The 21,590-nt window shown below is 38.7% G+C and overlaps 2 protein-coding genes across 4 annotated transcripts; one reads left to right on the forward strand and one right to left on the reverse strand.

Annotated features, from left to right (window-relative positions):
• The first annotated feature begins 20 nt into the window (after positions 1–20).
• On the forward strand, positions 21–9,997 carry glmna (glomulin, FKBP associated protein a). The gene is made up of 19 exons (XM_041802506.1): positions 21–111; positions 481–559; positions 2,760–2,885; positions 2,985–3,098; positions 3,271–3,379; positions 3,484–3,763; positions 3,848–3,947; positions 4,136–4,317; positions 4,458–4,511; positions 4,903–4,933; positions 6,505–6,594; positions 6,694–6,735; positions 6,933–7,006; positions 7,098–7,182; positions 7,320–7,429; positions 8,829–8,892; positions 9,006–9,141; positions 9,428–9,498; positions 9,583–9,997. The coding sequence occupies exons 2-19, from the start codon at positions 521–523 to the stop codon at positions 9,670–9,672; spliced, it is 1,797 nt and encodes a 598-aa protein (XP_041658440.1). The 5' UTR covers positions 21–111; positions 481–520; the 3' UTR covers positions 9,673–9,997.
• Positions 9,998–10,774: 777 nt separating this feature from the next.
• Positions 10,775–20,853, reverse strand: cdc7 (cell division cycle 7 homolog (S. cerevisiae)). Of its 3 annotated transcripts, none has more exons than XM_041802556.1 (12): positions 20,679–20,853; positions 20,302–20,389; positions 18,129–18,215; positions 17,849–17,984; positions 16,650–16,743; positions 16,415–16,557; positions 15,967–16,312; positions 15,668–15,775; positions 15,146–15,321; positions 14,257–14,339; positions 13,978–14,127; positions 10,775–12,559 (listed from the first exon to the last, which is right to left on the reverse strand). In XM_041802556.1, the coding sequence occupies exons 2-12, from the start codon at positions 20,387–20,389 to the stop codon at positions 12,120–12,122; spliced, it is 1,851 nt and encodes a 616-aa protein (XP_041658490.1). In that variant the 5' UTR covers positions 20,679–20,853; the 3' UTR covers positions 10,775–12,119. The 3 variants fall into 3 exon arrangements, with proteins under 3 accessions (XP_041658490.1, XP_041658491.1, XP_041658488.1); XM_041802557.1 differs by having other exon boundaries at positions 16,249–16,312; positions 18,090–18,215; XM_041802554.1 differs by having other exon boundaries at positions 18,090–18,215.
• Between the last annotated feature and the right edge of the window lie 737 nt (positions 20,854–21,590).

Below are 21,590 nucleotides of genomic sequence, written 5' to 3' on the forward strand. Positions count from 1 at the left end.
ATACTACGGCAAGCCAGAGTGGACAATTGAGTCATCCTGCCGCTAGCATCCTCGTCAGTTAGCGTGGTAGTTTTTACCGGGAGGTTTGTATGGGGCATGTCGTTTGCTGAGGTGTGTATTTACTTTCCTATAGATGTCTTTATCATTTTATATAGAGAAAAGCGTCTTAGTATGTGTGGCTGTTTTTTAAAGCTAGCATTGTACAAGAAAATGTTTATTTTCAGCTCAACTGCTAAGCTAATTCGTTATTACTAACTAGCATTAATTCTTCTGCATTCTGTTTGCGGATCACAGTCAAGTTTTAAAGGCTTGTTTGGCCTTAATCTGAATGTGTATGTTATGCCCTTGCTTATAGATGATGGCATATTAATGTACAGTCTGTAAGCTCTACGATGAGATACTGTTAAATAAGGAACTGATTCATTTTCATGTGTTGTGATGTGCGTCATTTTTAAACAAGGTGTCCTGTTTATTTTGGAGGTTTGCTGTGTGAAGATAAACCCACCTGAAGACAGCAGGGATGGCTCTGGAGCAGCTCAGTGATGTGGTCCAGAGATGTGTGAGTTTTTCAGGAGACTGGATGGGGTTTTATCACACCAGCACTTTATATACTACATGAGTCTAAACCTTTTACCCATCAGTTCACAATCATATCTGGGTTCCCCACAGTCATGCCATCCAGTTAAATGATTTGATTAAAAACAATATGCATTTATTTAGGACTAAGTTTAGACTTCCATGTGTTCTAGATAAATATCATACAAAGTGAAAAATTTCAAAACTTTTTCTTTTAATGTTGGTGATTATGGCATATAACTCCCACAAATAAAAAATTCACTATCTCAAAACCTTACATCACAAAACACGAGTCCAAAAATGATTTATAATACAGAAATGTTCACCTTCTAGAGATGTGTACTCATTTATGCTCTTAGTAATTGGGTTAAGCTCCTTTTGCAAGAATTATTGCATCTATGCAGCATGGCGTGGAGCCATCAGTCTATGGCACTGCTGGGGGGTTATGAAGCCTAGGTTGCTCTGATAGTAGCCTTCAGTTTGTCTGAATGGTTCAGCCTGGTGTCTCTTTTCTTCCTCTTTGCATTTCTCCAGAGATTCTGTATGGGGTTCAGGTCAGGCCAGTTGTTTGGCCAGTCAGCAAACCAGTTTCTGGTAGTTTTGGCTTTATTGTGGGCAGATCCCAAGCCCTGCTGGAAGAGGAAATCAGTATCTCCATAAAGCTTCTCAGCAGATGAAAGCATGGAGTGCCCTAAAATCTCCTGGTAGACAGCTGAAAGTGTTGACTCTGGACTTGATAAAACCTCATAGACCAACAGCAGCAGCAGATGACATGGCACCCCAAACCATCACTGACTGAACTAATCATACTGGACTTCAAGCACCTTGGATTTTGTGCCTCTCTGATCTTCCTACAGACGTTTGGGCCTTGGTTTACAAATTAAATTCAAAATGTACTTTAATCTGAAAACGGGACTTGGACCACTGAGCAACAGTCCAGTTCTTTTTCTCCTTAGCCCAGATGAGAAGCTTATAAGTTCTTTGGTTCAGGAGTGGCTTGGCACTAAGAACATGACACTGGTAGCCCATTTCCTGGACTGGTTTGGGTGTGATGGCTCTTGATCCACTCTCAGTCCACTCCATGTGACTCGAAGGAAAACCTGCCCTTTCAGCAGTGACCTTCTGTGGCTTACCCTCCTTGTGAAGGGTGTCAATGACTGTCCTCTGGACTATAGTCAAGTCAGCAGTCTTCCCCATTATTGCAGTTGTGTGTACTGAACCAGAATGAATGCGAAGGAAACCTTTGCAAATTAAACTTTTCCACAATATTCTAATATTTTGAGATAGTGGATTTTAGATCTATTTTTTTAGCTGCACCTGTATACAGATTGTCAGAAATTTAAATAGAAATTCTTATAGACCAGTGCCTGTACATGCCTTTGCTTGATTCTTATGAGAAAAACTTAAAATATATTTCAAACTGATTGAAAAGTCCTGAAGATACAAATTATGACTACTGAATTAAAGTTTAACAAGCCAATTGTTTTCATTTACGTAAATCTATAAACAGAAAAAGTTTGTGTAAATGGTTTGCTTATGTATGTCTAATGAATAAGTCGAAGCCCTAAATGCATCAATTTACCAAAAAAACGCAACATTCTCCACATTAACAGCTGAACATAAGCTTTTGTTTCCAATGGAATGATGTCATTAGAAATTGAAATGGTTGACTAGGGGCACTGGTGGCAGTGTTTATGTCTGTATGCCCTATGTCTACAGGCTTTTTTCCTCAAAGAGGGACCTTTGGAGAATATTGTGATTTGCAATTGCAATGACAATATAATACACAAATGGTATTATGAGTCTATTTGCTTGGTTATCAAAGAAAATGCAGAGAATAATGATTGCCTTGAAATGTGTAATTCTTTCACTAAAAATACAAATATTAAGAACTATAAAAAATGTAAAACTTACAAAACATGAAGTTTTTACAGTGCCGTTTTCAAAATAACCTAGTATTTTCCGTAAAATGATTTTGTTTTTCCTTTTTGATAACAAGGTACTTCTGTAAAGTGCAGCAGTACAACTATTCGAAACTTATGGGCATTTCCGCAGACATTTTTGTAAACCTTTCAAGCACTTCTAAATGCAAAAATAACTGCGTCATTTTATGCATTTACGTAATTGCCTGACATCGCTTTTGTGATTGTGATTCGATTAATTGTGCACCACCATCTATGCAGCAAGCTCTTCCAGATGACAGCTACACCACCGAGAATCATGACGTCTTCACGATTGCAGGGCGTGCCTGCATTGAGGAGGGCCACAGCGCACAGGTCCTTAGTATCATCCTGGATGAAAAGAACCAGGTAAAAACTCAAAGCTGACTTTTTTCAGCTCAAAGGTTCACTTTTATGGCATGTAATAATATTTTTGGCATAACAATCCTCTGCTTCCTCACTCTGTAGGACATTGTGAGATGTATGGGTTGGAACCTGCTGCCTCCTCTGATCCAGGTTCTGCTGAAAAAGGAAGACAAGAATCTTCCTCAATGCCTGGCCATCTTCAACCATCTGCTAAAGGTCAGTTCATCTGCTCAACACACAGTATAAGGAGTGCATTGATCTGATACTCTGTTTTGGTCAAATGATTGGAAATAAATCAGTCATTTATAAATGTATAAACCAGCAGTTAAACTACCAGTTGATCACAAGGCTGAGAATGTCCTTACAAGACTGTTTTTTTCTTTTTCAGACCTGCAGGCCCAAAGAGTTGCTGATTGGCCTGCTAGAGCAGCTGGAGCAGGATGACCCTGTCGTGATAGCAGAGAGCATCCACCTGTTGTTGAACCCCCTACAGAAAGGTAACAAACACTTTTTAAGCTTATGCCTCCTAACATTGAAACGTAATAGCTTTGACATTTCAAACAGACAAACAAACAAACATTTCCATGCCCCCTCCCCCCAGTGCTGCTGTCCCTGGGTGTACGTAAGGCATCCTCTCTGGGCATGACCCTGTCCTCTGTGCTGGACCAGGTGGCCAAACTGCCTCTACCTCACACCAAGGAGCAGGAGGAGGATGATGTCTTCTCGCTTTGTCGCTGCTGCACAGACTTGACAGACTTTGTCAGGCCGTTTGTCCACGAGGCCAGGCTGAACACCCTGAGCTGTGATGAGAGAAGAATCAAGATAAGGGAAGAACCGGAGGGGGTGAAAGAGGATGAGCTGCGGACAGAGCTGCTGAAGTAGTGAGTGAGAAACTTGAAATGTTTCATTGACATGACTTGCACATAAAATGTTTGCCCATAAGGATGTTTTCTTTGGTTCTACAGCTGTATGAAGACATTGAGCCACCCTCTGTTGGAGGTTCAACTCAAAGATCCTGACACTCTGGCCATGTCTCCTCTCAGAAATTTTGCCACAGAGGTTTTGGTATGGGAAATCTAAAGTCTAGAAACCATCTTTGTCTTTTTTACGACCACTTACTGATTCTAAAAATGTTATAGTTCAAATTTTTCACTTTTTCATCTACGCCAGTTAATGGAAGACTTATATGTAGTCATATTTCCCTCCCTGTAAAACATGTTGTAATGGTGAGTTTCTTAATGTGTTTTGTACAGAAAACTCTCCGTGCTATCGGGGAGTCCCTCCCTGATCTCGTGTATCAGCCTCTGTTGAAGAGAAAACAGGTTCAAGGCTTCCTGGAAGAGGAGGTGCGTTATCCTAGAGAGTCCTTGGCCAGCCTGGCTCATCTGGTGTTTGTCCATCACCTCACTGCTGATACATTCCCCAGTGTTTTCAGGTAGTAAGAAATACAACTTTTATCCAAAAAAAAAACAATAATAAACTGTGCCCTCTAAATGTGGCTTGTAAAAAGCACTATAAAATACTGAATGTGATTCCTCCTGTTTAAAAACAATAAATGTTAAACTCTGTTCACAGTCCTGTGTTCAGTCTGCGCTCAAACATGGAGCACATAAGCCTCCTTTTATCCAGGTAAACTCATTTTGACATTTGTTATTATCATTATATCTCCTGTATTGACCATCTCAGATAACAGCAGACAAAGCAATACATACAAACGGAAAACACTGCATTTGTGTAATTGAGAGAAAAGATGTACTTTTAATCACTTATATTGAATGAAAACAAAAACTTTCAATTAAAAACATTATAAATAGCCTTTTTCTTACAGTTTCCATTTTACATCACATCATTCTAGAGAAACCACATTCTGAAATTAACAGAAAAATAAACATGAAGAGTTTTTCACCAGCCATTACTGTCACATCATATCACTAAACAAATATTGACTTGGTTTGAATGTTCACATTTGGAATTTGTTTGTATTTTAGCCAAACTGACCTGATTTATTTTTCACTGACAGAACTGATGAGTCCAGGATTCAGAAAGGACTGGTGAGTTGGAAGCTGTTAACGCATATACACTGCTGAAAATGTCTCCAAATCTCAGGCAGATACATAAAAATTTCCTGGCTTAGTTGTTAGTCGTGCAGGTGTTTTTAGGACATCTGCAGGAGATAGGGCGACAGGGCTGTAACTTTGCTAAATGTTGTTAAACTTTGCTGTGCTCATAGATTTATGCTGGGTCTGTAATAAAACAAAGAGTATGATCTGGACCCACCTTCTTTGTAAAAAAACGACAGGTGTAGAGGATTCAGAAAACACTTATTATGGTATTATCAAAGGTGGAAAGTAACTAACTACAATTATTCAAGTTCATGCGATTAAGTATCAGCACTTTCACTTCTATTTAAGTAAGTTTTAACCAGAGTATCTGTACTTTTACTTGAATATAGTACTCTTGTACTTTTTACACCTCTGGTGACTACACAGTAGCACATACCAAGAGGATGATTCCACATCACATCCCACAACAACTGTTGTATTTTACTTCATTATAAAGGTATGACTTTACCTTAAGATTCTAGTTCAGGGTCCATATTTTCTCATTGTTATTGCCGATAAGAAAAGATCATACTTTACTTACTAGGGCTGAACTATTTGGGAAAATAATCTATTTCTGAGGGCTGCATGGTGGTGCAGAGGTTAGCGCTGTTGCCTCACAGCAAGACAGTTCCTGGTTCACTTACCGGTCAGGGCCTTTCTGTGTGCAGTCTGCATATTCTCCCCGTGCATGCGTGGTAGGAGGAAGCCGGTTCTCCCCTGGTTACTCTGGCTTCCTCCCACCACCAAAAACATGCTCTTCAGGTTAACTGAGCACTCTAATGGTTGTAGGTGTGAATGTGAGCATGCTCCCCCCCCAAAAATAACCCCAATGGGATAAGCGGTATTGAAAATGGATGGATGTATCTAATTCTTATGTTTTCCCCCTACTGTTGCGTACACAATTTGATATGTGATTATTTTTCATGTTCCTATTCTTATTTATTTTTCAACAAACACAAGCATAAATGGAAATTTAAATGGAATACTTTTCACTTTTACTTGAGTGGTTTTATAAAGCAGTACTTTTACTTTTACTTAAATACATTTTCGCCAAACACTGCACTTTTACAGTAGTCTTGTACTCTTCCCACCTCTGGGTATTATACCAAGGATGATGGATTGAAAAACCTATCAACTGATTGAGAATATTGTACAAAAAGAAATCTACACTACACTACACTATGATGACAAATTTTGTCCTTGTATCAGTCAGGCATGTAGTTCAACACAATTACCTCATCGACAAAAGACCAGAGAAGAACATAAATATATATATATATGTGTGTGTGTGTGTGATTGAGTTTGTTGCTGAGCATTGAAATGTTCTTAGTTATTTAGTCAAAAGTACGTGTACACATATTTGTGAAATCCACCAGATTTTTGATAATCTTTTTGCAGAAATGCTTGGGTAAATTTTAGAGTCTTTTTTCCATCAGCTTATTGACTTGTTTATGCTCGCCCTGTCTGAGATTACAAGGATCATCACATCTGTGATGTTCGGTGTATTTTCCACCACACAGGAGCTGTATGAGAAGAGTCTGGTGCGTGTGGACGATGGTTGTCTGCCTGCGGATCTGCTGGAGATCAAAACTTTCCTCACAGTCCCTGAGGTTAATAGTGATTCTTCAGCTTTTTAACTGTATTTGATGCTTCATTGATGTGCCTCTCATGGGATCCTCCAACCAACTTTTACCTTTTTAAAATTTTAGAATTTGGTGAAGGTCATGACACTGTGTCAGAGGCATGATTTGGTAAGATGGCATTTCAACACATTCTTACAGTTTTTAATGCAAATAATTACATCCGCTATGTTTTGTGTATTTATGTAGACTTTACTGTAAATCCCCTTTTTGGTTCTTATTTTGTTAACATCTTTAATTTATCTTTTATTCTCAGGGTGGAAACTATTTGAAACAACACATTTACACATTTGTTTCTTTGTCAACAGAGGACCAGGGGGCTGAAGGTTCTGCAGATGAGCATTGACAAGTTTGACACTAAAGCCAAGTACAATTTCTTTCAGTAAGCTCCAAATTTTCCCCTAGAGGTCATCAGAAATTCTTCTCCAGTCTTCTCTTCAGCATATGAGCCTTAACTCATTGCCTTGTTTCAGGTACATGCTGAAAACAAGTAATCACTCTGGAGTTGAAGGCTACATCATCAAAAACATCAGGAACCAGATCGACATTGCGTTAAAGGTGAGAGGACACTTGAAATTCTTCAACAAGCCACTCTTTAGTTGCTCTTTCCCACTGGGTTTGATGGAGTAGCTGACAGTTAAATGGCAGTGTGAGTGCAAAACATGTGTTGTAAATATGACTTTTTCTGTCTTCAGCCAGGTAACAGTAACACCTGGTTTGAGGGAGCTCACCTGCTGCCTTTGTTGCGTAAAGTTCTCATTCTACCAGATGGCCCTGAGACCGACCTCCTGCAGTACCTGGACAGGTGAGCACACTCTAAACATCTCAAGAGCTGTTGTTTGAATCCATTATCTTTCATAGGGGGGTGTTCAACTTGAAAATATCCCAACGTGCACATAAAAATGTAAGCTAACGGCTTGTTTAGTTTAGAACAAGTGAAAATCATTTTTCTTTAAATGGACAGCGATTTTGCTTCATATTTTTCATTTAGCTGTAATCAAGTTCATTCGTGAGGGGGATAAAGGGGAGAGCTTTAAGGGGCCCAGTCAAATGGGGGGGCCCATGAAGTGCAGATGGCCCAGTGGTTTAAGACACGCCTCATTTACGCGTGCGGCCCAGGTTCAAATCTGGCCTGTGGCCATTTCCTACATGTCTCTCCCCTACTCTCTTTTATTTTATGTTCAACCTGAATAAAAATCACTCTTAGCTAAGCAACAAAAATGAATTTTATTACTGCAGTACTATAAAGCCTTTTTCACAATGTAAACCCCTTTTCTTAAAACAGAATAACCTTTTTATCGGTAATGTTTGCAATGTGGTTGAACACACTGACTAAACCACTTGTGTCAGAAGTCAGGATGCCAGAAAAAAAAAAAAAAATGAGACTACATTAGTGGAAAAATTATGAAATAATTGCGAAGCCACAAAGAAACTGGCGGAAAAGTGGTAAAAATGGGATAAGAGTGGCAATTATGGGTTAAAAGTGGCTAAAAGTGGCAAATAGTCACAAAAATAGTTTACAAGTGGCAAAAGGTAGTGGAAAGGGTTAAAATTTGCAGTAAGTGGCAAAAAGGTGTTAAAAGTGGTGAAAAAAATGGTACAAAATGAAAAAATGGTAAATATGGATGGAAAATTGGAGCAAAAGAGGTTTAAAATTGGCCTGATTTAAAAATTTCAACATTAGAATCCAAATGTAGCTTGCCTTCTTCAGACTGGTGAAAAAGCAGAGTCTCTCTCATCTCAGCTGCTGAAGCTTGTAACTCCCCCATAGTCATAGGTGTCTTGGTGGTCTCTCTCACTAGTCCTTATTTCTTCTTGCACGGCCGCTCAGTTTGTGAGGACATCCTGATCTAGGCAAATCTATAAATTTGCCAGGCTCGGCCAAGTCTGGGACAATAGAGGAGTCTCATTTTCTGCTGTGACATTTGAATTGTATTGTCAGCAACCATGACCATCAAAGTTGCTAAAATTCCCTTTCCTCCATTCTGCTGCTCAGTTTGAATTTCAAGCGATTGTCTTGGCTGTGCCTACATGCTTAAATGTGTTGGTTGCTGCCATGTGATTGGTTGATTTGCATTAATGAGCAGTTGAACATGCGTACCAAATAAAGTGATTGGTGAGTGAATGTCTTAATCAGATAAAAGCAAGCTGGAACTCGATCCTGGGTTTTGTTTTACTTTTTTTTCTTGTACTGTTTTAAACAGAATTATGGAGTCTCTGAACCTCCTACGTTATCTGGTCATCAGAGACAAAGTCACAGAGAACCAGGTGAGTGACTGAGATCCATAAAAAATAAAGCAGCTCTTCTGCCAAAAGACAAAAATGGATTTCTGTCTGAGTGAATCAGAGTCTCATCAGGTGTTTCTGTATGGACCTATCAGACAGGGATCTGGACAGAGCTGTATAAAATAGAAGATACTTTCATGAAGCCGCTACGTGTCGGAGTGAACATGTCGAGAGCTCACTATGAGAAGGAGCTGCAGAACACCATGGAAACCAAGAAGAACAAGGCTAGAGGTCAGACTAACGCTCACTTATCTGAACTGACATGACTCAATTTCAATTTCTTCTCCATCAAAGGAATCGTGACCTCTTCTGTTAAAATAAAAACTCAAATAAGAGTGTTACTGGAGAATACTGCGCAGCATTAAATGCCATTTGTAGAGCAGATTTTTGATAGTTCAATTAGTGAAAATAGCAAATGAATATGAATGAATGATGAATAGAGATGAAGAGTAGTTAAATCTCTGTGATAGCCTTGTTTTTATGCAGCTCTCTGACAGTTTTTATGTGGATTTTCCAGAAAACCCAATGATCTCTGTGTCCGTTGGTGATGAGAAGCTGCCCAACATGACCACAGAGTCCCAGATTCAGGTCAGCGACTCTTTAACACTTAAAAATACAGACAGCACCTGATTGTGAATTTGATCTGACTCAACGTTCAATGTGTCCTCTCAGGCTCTGCACTCAGCTCTGCACACATTCGACATGATCGAGAGCGTGTTGGTGCGAATAGAAGAACTCACCGAGGTGCAGGACAATCTTTAGTCTGAGAGATTTTCATTGTCTCAGGGGTCAATGAACAAATAGAAGCCTTCTAGTCTTTGAACTTTTACAGTTCTTGTGTAAAGAGAATAAGCTGCACCTGTTGAACTGCACACTGCTTGTTTTTCTCCAATATTTCAAGGTTTCAGCAGCTCTGCTGAGCATTTTAGGAACAAGTCAGACTTTTAAATGCTTGTTAGGCGTATATAAAATATCAACATATTTTGAAAGTTTGCCTTTTGAAACTTTTGTATACACAAGTTACAAAGAGATGTACTGCTATGCTATTGACTGTGATATTTTCTATGGCAATGAATAAAAATTGCAGTTCTTAAATGCTTAGTTTCTTTTATTAGGTGCCTCCACTTAAATAAAACCTACAATGCAAACTTGTTTATATGAAGCAGGCCTCAGTTCATAGAGGTTTCAGTCTTTGATGCACTGGTCACCGCTTTGAATCGCTTTCCTGATGCCATATTTCCTGTCTCTTTTCGGTCACTGGATTATTTTAGATAAGGTTTGTCAGCATTAATGCATCAATCACAATGTGAATAAGGTCCACAATTTGTGTAATTTTTTAAATTGCATTAATCGCATGCTTCATTTTCCTCTTCCACACACTTTGGTTAAGCGCTGAAGCCTCTCCCTACAGCCATAGTGATAAAAAATGGTACAAAACATCTCCTTAATGCTCAATACTGTTTAAAATCTATCAGACAGCTCAGTGGACAAGTCATCTACACCTTGTGTTATTTAACATTTTCACCTGTCACCTTATTTTTGGTTTCAATCCATAACAAGCTCCTTTTTTCTGTAGTTAAATTGATGTCAGTTTTTTTGATCAGCCCAAAGTTCCTTATTTTCTTCTAGAATAAAAGCAGGTCTGTATCCAAACAGGAAGCCAATCACCCTTAGTTTAAGATACTTAAAAAAAATAAACCAAAACTGTTTTAAATGTGACAAAAAGAGGAGATTAATGTTGATAAATTACATTTGGAGATTAATCATAAATTAAAATTGGGTTATTTTATCCTATTTTCAGTTTGTGCAACATAAGGCTTATTAAACAGAAGACTTCACACCATGCTTTGTTTTTTCCCTTTATTAGAAAATCCACAGTAGAGTACCCATCTCAGCATTATAATTTAACACAACTAAAACATTTACAGCAGCATTTACTTTCACATTTATAAAGTACAGATAGAATCCACAAACTTTCAAAATAAATGCATGTAATACTTTAAAACATCCATATGGCAACAACGTTTTACTGAATCTGTGACAACTAAGGGTTTAAAAATGTTTCCTCTGAAACAAACTTCCTTTCGTCTAAAGAGAATATACTGCTTTAAAATACCTGATTTATTCTGGTATTATTTTCCCTCTTTTTTGACAAGACCAAAATTGACCTGACATATCTCATTCAAAGTTGTATTAAAGCAAATTCTGACACAACGGGAAGTTGTTAACACCTTAATCTGTCACTTTTACTAACAGTGCACATTTACAGCCCTTTTAAATTAGTTGTACAACAGCTGCCATGAAAAATATTTACTTATGCACACAGGGCTGTGAAACTTCAAGTCAAACCTGTATTGGGTGGATATTAAAACCTATGCAGCACGTGTTTAGCCATGTGTTGTTTAAGAGGTGTCTCTAAATTAGACTAATCAGTATTTTCAAAAATGTTTTACTTACTGATGTTGAAGAGTTTTAAACAATGTAATCTACCTTAGTACCAAAGTTTAAAAAAGTCAGCTCTTGAGTCATCATCTTGGTCCAAAATTGTTCGATTTTCCCTCGCATCATATCAATGTTTTAAATGCTGGTACACAAAGGTCTCAACTCTGCTTAAAGGGATATTCTGGCATTTTTGAAGCTGGGTTGTATGAGCTACTTGGAAATAGTAGTGGCATTACCTTCTTGTGATTTCAGTGAGCACTACCTGTTTAGGCACTTAGCTTTGGTTGAGTTTTTGTTGCCTCTGACATGAAGAGCATGTAGTCAGTAGTCAAAGCTTGCATTGCAAGATAGTGTCAAACACAGGCTTTTGGATGAAAATAAAACGCTTCAAAAACTTTGGATATACTTTGTATTTTGTTTTTCAGCCCATTTTTACCTAAAACTTGCTTACTTAGGCAGATCAACTGTATCCGTCTGTAGCACTGTATAGCTTAGCTTCCTGGCCGATGCTCCCAGCACAACCTGCTTAAAGGGACAACACACACTGAAATCACTGGAGGCTATTTCCACTACTTCTGCCATGTATTTCATATAGAAAACATAAAAAATACAGAAATATCCCTTTAAAGATGCTGTGAAAAGCAGCAACTGTATTTTTATAAGGGGCGGACTTTTTACTCTAGTGAGTGACAGTTTGTAAATCCACAAAACCCTTTATATCGCTGAACCACGCGGTTTATTCAGCCTGAACTCCCAGGTCTGTGGTCTCACAGGTCTATGAACAGAGGGTGCTGCAAGGCCTGAGCGGCTGTGATCCTGGTGGCAGGGTTCAGGTCCAGGAGCCGGTCCAGCAGGTCGTAGGCCTCATCAGGAACCTTATCCCAGCCCCGCTCATCGTCCTCCACCTTACAGTCCATTGCTGAGCTTTGTTTAGCGAGGTGAGCTATTCCTGGGCTCTGTGACTGTTTCTGGGTGTGAGGAAGAGTTTCTCCTGCTCCGTCTATGTGTTGCTTTGATGTTTTCTCAGCAGGACGATGTGTTGGTGTTTCTTCGTGGATCTTGTGACGATGGGTGGCGGCTGAGTCTGTGTTTGCTTCAGGAAGTGGTGTGACCTCATCATCTGGAGACGGCCTACGTCCTCGCAGCGTCTCACACAGTGTCCTGAGATCCTGTCGAGGCAACTCCCGACTGCAAACCACCGCCTTACCTGTAACAAAAACACGGGCTTGTCATCAACAAAGACTACACATCGAGGTGAGTGCTCATTTTCAGTACAAAACCAATTTATAGTCCAGCATTTTTCAAAGTGCATCCTAAGCACTAAAACACCCTCAGTGTCAGCTGTTGTTGTCTCAGCACTCTCAGTCGAGAATAGTTTAACTTTTGGAAACATGCATGCTCATCATTTCCAATTCTCCCTTACTGGCCGATCAAAATATAAAAGGAGTGAGACTTCTGATATCAGTTTTGATAACAGCTATAGTGGAGGTAAAGTCAAACTTTCTCATCCTTTTAAGACAGGTACTTTGCTGCAGCAGCCTTGGTCCTGTGCTGCTCTGGCCTCCTGATGGCCATCCTCTAGGCCCATGCCCCTATGTCTCCAGGTATCCTCTCAGCTGCCCCCTCCACCATGCATGCAGTCACCCCTGGCATCTGGTCCAGCTTTCCTGGTCCAGGGTACCCAGTATACAGTGAGCTGGATCAGATCCATCAGCATCAGCATTAGACACACGGTCTTACAACAATGCCCAAAGACACGCTGAAGAGAAGTAAAGGAGTCCAGCTGCGCCTCTGGCCATCAGTCAACATCCAGGCCTCACAAAAGAATAGAAAGACCAGAAGGACCAAAGACCAAAAAACACTTAATTTTTTCTGTATGCTCAGATACAGGGAGCACCACCCCATGCTGGAGTCTAAGTCTGTGGTTGATCTCAGCCTTGCAGTCAGCAGATCAATGGATCCCCACTGTACAACTTTCACAGTGAAAACAGATTCAATGGCAGCATCCAAGGCATCCCCAAATGCCTGGATCTTTGTTTTGGCTGAGGAGATGTGCATCCTCAATGCTTCAGCCTCCTCACTCAGCAAGTTAAAACCCCAACAAGGACATCTCCGGTCTCCCGAGGATCACAGCATCATCAGTCAAGTCCAGATCAGAGAACTGGACGTCACCAAATGACACACCAAAGTTCGCTGACCCTGTTACCCATTTTTTATTCAGTTCATACAATAAAACCAACTGATATCTAATTCACAGCTGATTAATGAAGTAATAAAAATAAATTAACCATATTTTTAAGTATAGGTGATGTCCCCTTGTTGCAAAATTACAAAAAGAAACACTGAAACATTTACTACACAAGACAATACCCATGAACAAAACAAGCACAAGGCATGCTGCTTAATAATGTTTAATCATGATCAATTTGTTTTTTTGATTGTTGGAATCCAAAATTGTGATTGAAATTGAAAATCAATCAATTTCCAGCACTAGCAAAAAGCACTCTAAAACACGCACTGTGGGCATAAAAAGCAGCGTCTGTGGACACAGGTCTTAATTTGAATTAACCATCAAATCATTTAATTAAGATTAAAAAAAGAGTGTAAAGATGAATAAATACACACCAAATGCTTTTGCAGCCTTGATGGTCTCTCTAGAGCCCCGTATGGTCATGATTTGAGTGAGGGCGATCAGGTCATCGCTGGCTTTGAAGAATGGGTAACGCCCACTGAGCAGAGAGAGCAGGATCACACCAGCTGACCACACGTCTATCGCTGCAGTCAAAAACAGACATGGAGAGGTGGAGCAGTGAATTAGTATGAGTGACATGGAAAACAAGAGTCCAGTTCTGATTTTAAAAGTCCAAAAGTCTTTGCACAGCTGTCATAATTAGTGTACCTCACCTGTTCCTTGGTTGGGACACTTTGTGAGGACTTCTGGTGCTCTGAAGCCGGGGGTTCCAGCCCTAGGAGCAACCTGCTGCTTCCTTTGCATCGTATAAAGCCAAATGAGGCAGGGAAAGAAAAACATAAAGAGAATAGCAAAAAATAATAATAAATTTGAGGTACATCAATCTATCAAACAGAAATGGTTAACTCTGTAAAGGAAACAGTTCATTATTAAGGAAAATCTTAAATTGCTGGTCCTAGCTGAAAATATGTTAGGACCAGCAGCATTTCTTCTTTTCATTTTAGAAGTGAATAAAAAGCTCTTTGGCTTTTGGGATGTCAGTTTGTTTAAGACATAATCTGTAATTATCATTGCTGGCTCTAGGAAATGTTTAAGACATACTCCTTCTTGATACAGTGTTCTTACTTTTTGCTAAAAATTATTTTACAGGACTTTTTCTGAAATAGTTTTGCTGGTCTGACAGGAATGAAAAGTGCCCATCCTTTCTGTTGAATGATTTAAAGGGTGCAGTCTCTAGCTATGAAAGCAGTATGAGTACTTAGGCTTGGTACTGGCACCAATACCAGATACTGGTATCGGTATCTGAGCATCCCTACTCTATGTGATCCATAACACCATGGGAAACTATGACATGAATTAATGAGAATGTCCAAGTAATTTGCAGGACAACTCAAGATTTTTCAGGGCTGTTAGCTTTTCTCCCATTTTCCATGTTGGTCAACTATTTTCCAAGGATGTCAAGGACATGTGGAAACCCATTTATTAATCTTTAGAGTAATAAGCAGAGTGACATTAATCAAAACATTCTTAAGCCACAGCCCAAATGAAGAACTTTATTTCACACGTTGTCTTAATGGTTCCAAAAAAGGACTCTGTGCTTACCTGGACATGCAGATATTGCATACACGGTCAGTCAGGTGACAGTTACAGGTGAGGCTCTGCTGTACGCTCCTCTGAGGTTTCTGACTGCTGCTCTGAGTCCGGACAGGCTGCGGGCCCCGGCTGGCTGCAGATAGTCTTCGGTTGGCTGGGTCCTCTGCTTTTGCAGACTTTATTAGCTGATTAAAAGATTTAAAATAAGAAAAATAAATAACTAAGGTGAATAAATAAATGCCCACTGAAGCAAATGAAATAGAACCCTGCCAGATGGCGTAACATTTTTATTTCCTGTAATTTCAATGTTTCTGAGATACTAAGTGTTTGAAAAACTGTTGATTACTTAATTATACAGTATTGTTTTAACTTTCAGATTCCCACATTATCATTATTTACCATTACAATAAAACTGGAGGGAAAAATGACTGCCCTTGAATAAAAAAAACTGGTATGTTTCCACGCAGGTCAAACATTGGTCAATATACAGTAATATCACAACTTTTCATGCTCTTCCCTCCACTTGCTCACCTCAGTCTTCATGGCAGTCTGTTTGGTTGTGGATGCAGCTGGAGTGCAGCTGTTCAGGCTCCTCTCTCCAAACACAGGCCGGGGCACTTTACGTAGTCCTGTCAAATCCTTAAAAACAAACAAGCATGCATGCCAGAATTTAGACAAAACCAACACTTCAGTGCATAAAGTGCACAAATATTGGTGTAGATGCATAGAATAGATGTCCAGTTTTAAGTGTGTTTCCCATTAAACTTCAATCTAACTGTTTATCCTTTCACATAAAAAATAAAGCATTTTCTCAAAGCAGAGTTGGGCACCTTTGTGTGCTTTGTGCGGGTGGTAGAAGTGGTGACGGTAGTGGAGACAGAGCGTGCTTTTTTAACCAGTGCCCTCTGAGAGGCTGAGGAAGAAGTGTTGGTGGTGGAGGAGGAGGAGGGGGAAGGAGGCAGAGCAGTGGTCTGCTGTGGAGGTGGAGGTAGTGAGGTTGAAGCTGTGACTGTGGTTTTTGGAGGGAGTTTAGTTTGGGCTTTGCTTCGTTGTGTGGCATCCTGTTTCCCTGTGGACCCTCCACCTTTTTGTGAAGGCCTCTGCCTCACCACCTTCAGTAGCTCTATCTGGGTGTCAGCAGTGCCCTGGGCCAGGCCAAAGTCCACCAGTGCATACCTAAAAATACATATTACAAATGGAAAAGGGGAGAAGTAATTACAAAAAAAAGAAAAGATGCCAAATGAGATGGTCTGTTTAAACAATGTTACATTTACTCACATTTTGCTGCTTCTGTTGTAGAGGAAATTGTTTGGTTTGATGTCCCGATGAATGATACCAAACTGGTGGATGTGTCTCAGAGCCTTCAGCAGGTGGAAGATGTACAGACGCACCTCTTCAAAGCTTAGTGAGCCGATGATTTCCTGTTTATTCATTTAAGATGGGAAATTATTCCACTGATTTATGCATGTTTAGGGTAAAACACTGCTAACGTCGTGTGCAAAAATGTACATACCACAATAGGCTGATGCTCCATATAAGGCATAATAATCACAACATGGTCTTCCTTCCTGAAGCAGTACGTCACCCCCATCACATTCTCTCTGCCTCTAAAAGTTTAGAGAAAAAAAAGGAAAAAATAGCAGAGACAGAAGAACAAAAAGGATGAATCACTAACTGCAGCACAGACAGGAGGTTTGTAAGACACTTAAACAACCGGACAGTGTTAATTTTGGCAGCTAGTCTTAATTTTAGTCCTAATTTTAGTCTTTAAATGAAATGTATTTTAGTTTTAGTCACATTTTAGTCATTTATATCTTTATTAGTTTTAGTCTAGTTTTAGTAGACAAAACCGCAAAACATTTTAGTCTAGTTTTAGTCCTTAAAATGTCTTCACATTTTAGTATTTACTTTAAGTCCAAGCATTTATTTTCTTTTCTAAATCTGGTACCAAGTCATGGTAGTGTGTTCTATGCTCTGCCAAACCTGGGGTCCCTGCTGAGGCAGAATAGCTATAGCTGGATTGTTTTTTGACAGATTTACCACCAGTAGAGAAATATCACGGATTTTTCAATGTCCAACGAAAATCACATTACATTTTAGTCTAGTTTTAGACATCTTGATGAAAACTAAACTTAGTTTTTTGTTAGTTTTAGTCATCACAGATCCATTTTTTTAGTCTGAGTCTAGTGTTTGTCATGGAAAAAAAGGCTGCTGATGAACATTTTTAGTCATAGTTTTAGTCGACGAAATTAACATTAAAACCGAATAGCACAAACATGAACAGTGAAATTCTGAACTACCAAAATAAACTTATTGGATTAAACGCCAGAAGCCAATTATAACAACACAGTTTTTGTACAACACAACATAAAACTTCCAAAGCTTTAGAGAAAAGTAGAGATTTTCAGTCATATTTTAACCACAAGCTGGAGCAAGCAAAAGAGATAGCACTTTGAAAGTTGCACAAATACTTTGCCAGTGTATTACTAGAGCAGGAGTATGTACAGGAGTATGCAATTTTTTAATAAACAAAATCCAAGTGCCTAGGAAATCTACTTTTATTGCCTCAATATCAAAACACATATTTAAAATGTTGGTTCTGTTTACCATAAAATCAAAATCTATTAATCTGATACAATGACAGCCCAAGGGGACACAGCAAAATGTTTAATACATACCACTTTAGAAAAAACTCAACAGTATTGAACCTACCCAGCAATAGTGAGACACTGAAGCTCAGCAGCAATGCGTGTAGGGTGGCTAGTTGGGATGAGGTGCTTCAGCGCAAACATCTCTCTCCTCCCATCCCTCATCTGAGCCTCACCCAGATACACCGAGCTGAAAGTTCCTGATCCACAGAAATACACAGGATGAGCACATTACCTTTTCTGCTCCAATAACCTACAATTATTTCCATTTAAAATAAATTTTATAAAAACAAACAGTTGGCAACCTTGAATTATGTGTGGGTGAAGTTTTGCAAAGTGAATACCTTCTCCGATTTTGTCTATGATGCGGAAAACCTTAGCCAGCTGAGGAACAGCTTTGTAGAGGGACTCAATGTCCATCTCCACATCCCCTGAAATCATAAAAATACTTTCATCAAAGATGCACTACATGATCTAAAATAACACATATATTTACTCAGTCATTCCGATGAGCAGATAATCAGTGTTACTGACTGTACAGCAAAAAATGATACAACAATTAAAATCTTTACAGGCCGGTGGTAATAGTCTTTCATCTGTTATCATTCCAAATCGCTTTATTTATCATTCCTCTCCATAGATTGTCATTATTTGTATTTGACTGATCAGTAAGTTGCCATGATTTGTACCTACAGCTAATACTGCACATTATACTGCACTTCTGGCAGTGAAGCTATAAATCCATTTAATTTGTTGTTGTTTCTCTGTTTGTCTTACGATAGAAATTTGAGTTGCAACTCATTCAATTCTTTGCAAGTGTATGATGGAACCCACAGGGAATGTCTGTCCTCATGTTATATTATGTACTTTACGATTATCTGTCCTTGTGGAAATCACAAGGTTATTTTCTCTGTCTCCGTGTCAATGCTACAGATCACATCATGTCTGGCCTCCCACTGTTACCTTGGAGTGTTTGGCTTATCTGTATAAATATGCACCCCTCCTTCTTGTGTGTCTGTTTTTTGTCAGACTCTGCAGATTGCTGCTGCATTCTGTGGCGTTTAATCCCTTTGAAATGGCTTCACTAAAAATCACAAAGACAGCTCTTTGGTGTGGACATAACTTTTTCTGGATTTCCATAAAAGTCTCCTTCTACCTTTTTCTCTGTAACTCCAACAGAGTCCCAGTACTTTGTGATATATAAACTATAAATGTGAATGTTACACTCATTCAAAGGGAATTGCACTTAAGTAGAAATAGACAAAAGACATACTCATTTTACCAAATGCATGACTATTACATCTAATGCATTATCTTCTAAATTACATCTTCTACCAAATATCATAGAAAATAATCTAAATATGTAGACCTGTTTTTCAAGCTAAAATATTTGACTTTGTATGAGCCATACTCAAACAATTACTATGTCATATGGTGACATACATATCATGGTTATGTTAAGAAGCTACAAATCCTGCAAAAGAGAGCTGAACTATAATGGTCTAAGTTGAACGCTTGCTCTGACCATCTTTTTTTATAACCTCAAACTTTTGAAGCCTACTGAATGTAAAATTTTTCAAAATGCTTCTGTAATGTAGAATAGAGCTTAAATAATAGACTATGGCTACATTCATACTGCAGTTGAAAGTGACCCAAATCTGTTTGTTTTATTTTTTGGTCTTATGTGACTCAAATCAGATTTTTCTCTGACAGTGTGAACAGCACAACTCACACTGACATATCAAATTCAAGTCACTTTCGTTTGTGATACTAAATTAATCAGATTAATATCTGATCTTCTGTAATTCATCAACAGTGTGAACAGCCAAAAAAAATCTGATCTGGGCAAAAGATCAGAATTTAGCATTAAGGCCTGCAGTGTGAACGTAGCTTAAGTGATGTTATTCCAATCTCTTTCATGCTCATAATACAAGGAATAAACAACTTCTAATAGCCAACAAATGCATGCTGAAATGTAAAAATATTATTAGAGAGGCCTGCAGAGGCCCTCAAATCTAGAAAAGCTTGAAAGCACAATAGAATGTATCTATGTTTGTCTGTCTTCAAAAAGAGCTTGAGACAACAAACGCTACTAAAATATATTCAAGTCAAAACTTCATGTTGCTGGGGGTCTGATCGATTCTAAATATAAAGGCTACTTCAGTTGATTTATATTACAATTTTCTAAGTGCCATTGTCTACATGTACTGTATTAGTGTCACAAGCATTGAGGATTTTTTGAGTAAATTCTAGACTATTTTAGAGTCTTGAAATAATACTAGGAATGCTGGTTCAATTCTATTCATAACTTTGTATATTATGTACTTTGCATGTTATTGTAACTTGTATTATCACGTCTGGGCCCCAAGTTCCATTTTAAAAACGAGTTTTTATGAATTATCATGATGGACTTTATTTTCATTTCACTGATGTGGTGAATAAGCTATTTGATTGATATTGCGTAGTACATTTAATAAATATGCTGGTTTATGTTTCTCCACTGTATATTATACTTACTTGGGATTTTGCTCTTCCTGTAATTTCGGTCAAATTTAATACTTCCATTATTGCTGTTTTCTTCAGAACAGACTGGGGACAACTCCATCTAAAAAAGACAGATATTGGAACAATATACATTTTAATGACTCAAACTGGCACTTTCTTTATAACGTAAAGTATAGAAGTGCTGTTTGGGCTTTAAATAGAACAGCATTGTCATTTAATAAAAAAATTAGCCCTTCAAAAATCATACAGCTAAGCTGCTAGAAGAGGAAAAAGACAAAGGTAAAGCCCAGTAAATTATTGTCTAATTATCTAAATCAGTAAGACACAACTAGCATGCTACAATGAGATACAGTCAGGCTAACTATAACTTAAACAAGGAAGCCACGTACCGTTTTCGTTGGTCGTTAAGTGAAATAGTCTCTAAAATTTACGTTCATGAGCACGCCGAGGAGTCGTGAGACTATGCCTCATCGGTAAATCAGGTATATTAATCTTAATCAGTGTGGGAATAAAGAAAAGGATTCGATTAAACTTCCAGGATGAAGCTTTTCCGCCAACAACAAACTCCGCGCTTAAAGTGACGTCAGAGACATCTCGCGTTGCCTGAGCACAAATCACGCGATACCACGCCTCACAAAGGAGTAAGCTGGATGAAGCCAGTTTTGCCCACTGCCATTCTACGAGTCATTCCTGAATCCGTGACGTCGGTGTCCTCGTCGAACTTTAAGCACAGAAAGCTTTAGGTTATTCTCCCATACTTCTTAAGTGATTATTGTGGAGTATAAGCTACAGATCACAATGTTTTTGTTCCTTTCTAGTCTAACTTTATTTTGACAAGCATAAAGCCAAATACAGTCATGGACGAAAGTAATGGCAACCCTGGAATTTTTCTAGAAAATACACCATTTCTCCCAGAAATTGTTGCAATTAAAGCTAATTAAGGTATACACATGTTCATTTCCTTTATGTGCATTGGAACAACACAAAAAACACAGAAGAAAAAAGCCAAAATTGACAGAATTTTACACATTACTCAAAAAAATGGGCCGGACAAAATTATTGGCAACCTTTTAAAACTGTGGGTAAACCATTTTATTTCAGGCATGTGATTCTCATTTAAACTCACTTGTGGCAAGTCACAGGCGCTGGCAATATAGAAATCACACCTGAACTTTTATACATTCTAACTGGCTTCACTTAGAACAATTTTGTCTGGCCCATTTTTGCTTTTCTTGTGTTGTTCCAATGCACATAAAGTAAATAAACAAGTGTATACCAAAATCATTTGTAATTGCAACAAT

This window comes from Cheilinus undulatus, linkage group 13 (genome assembly GCF_018320785.1).
Source record: "Cheilinus undulatus linkage group 13, ASM1832078v1, whole genome shotgun sequence".
Taxonomy (NCBI): Eukaryota; Metazoa; Chordata; class Actinopteri; order Labriformes; family Labridae; genus Cheilinus; species Cheilinus undulatus.

Coding starts and splice junctions, on each gene's coding strand:
- cdc7 (XM_041802554.1), bottom strand. CDS start 20,389: ATGGAGTTGTCCCCAGTCTGTTCTGAAGAAAACAGCAATAATGGAAGT. Junction 16,313..16,414: donor TACAACAGAAGCAGCAAAAT/GTGAGTAAATGT, acceptor ATGTATTTTTAG/GTATGCACTGGTGGACTTTG. Junction 12,560..13,977: donor CAAGGCTGCAAAAGCATTTG/GTGTGTATTTAT, acceptor TTTTTGTTACAG/GTAAGGCGGTGGTTTGCAGT.
- glmna (XM_041802506.1), top strand. CDS start 521: ATGGCTCTGGAGCAGCTCAGTGATGTGGTCCAGAGATGT. Junction 4,934..6,504: donor CCAGGATTCAGAAAGGACTG/GTGAGTTGGAAG, acceptor TCCACCACACAG/GAGCTGTATGAGAAGAGTCT. Junction 8,893..9,005: donor ACAAAGTCACAGAGAACCAG/GTGAGTGACTGA, acceptor TGGACCTATCAG/ACAGGGATCTGGACAGAGCT.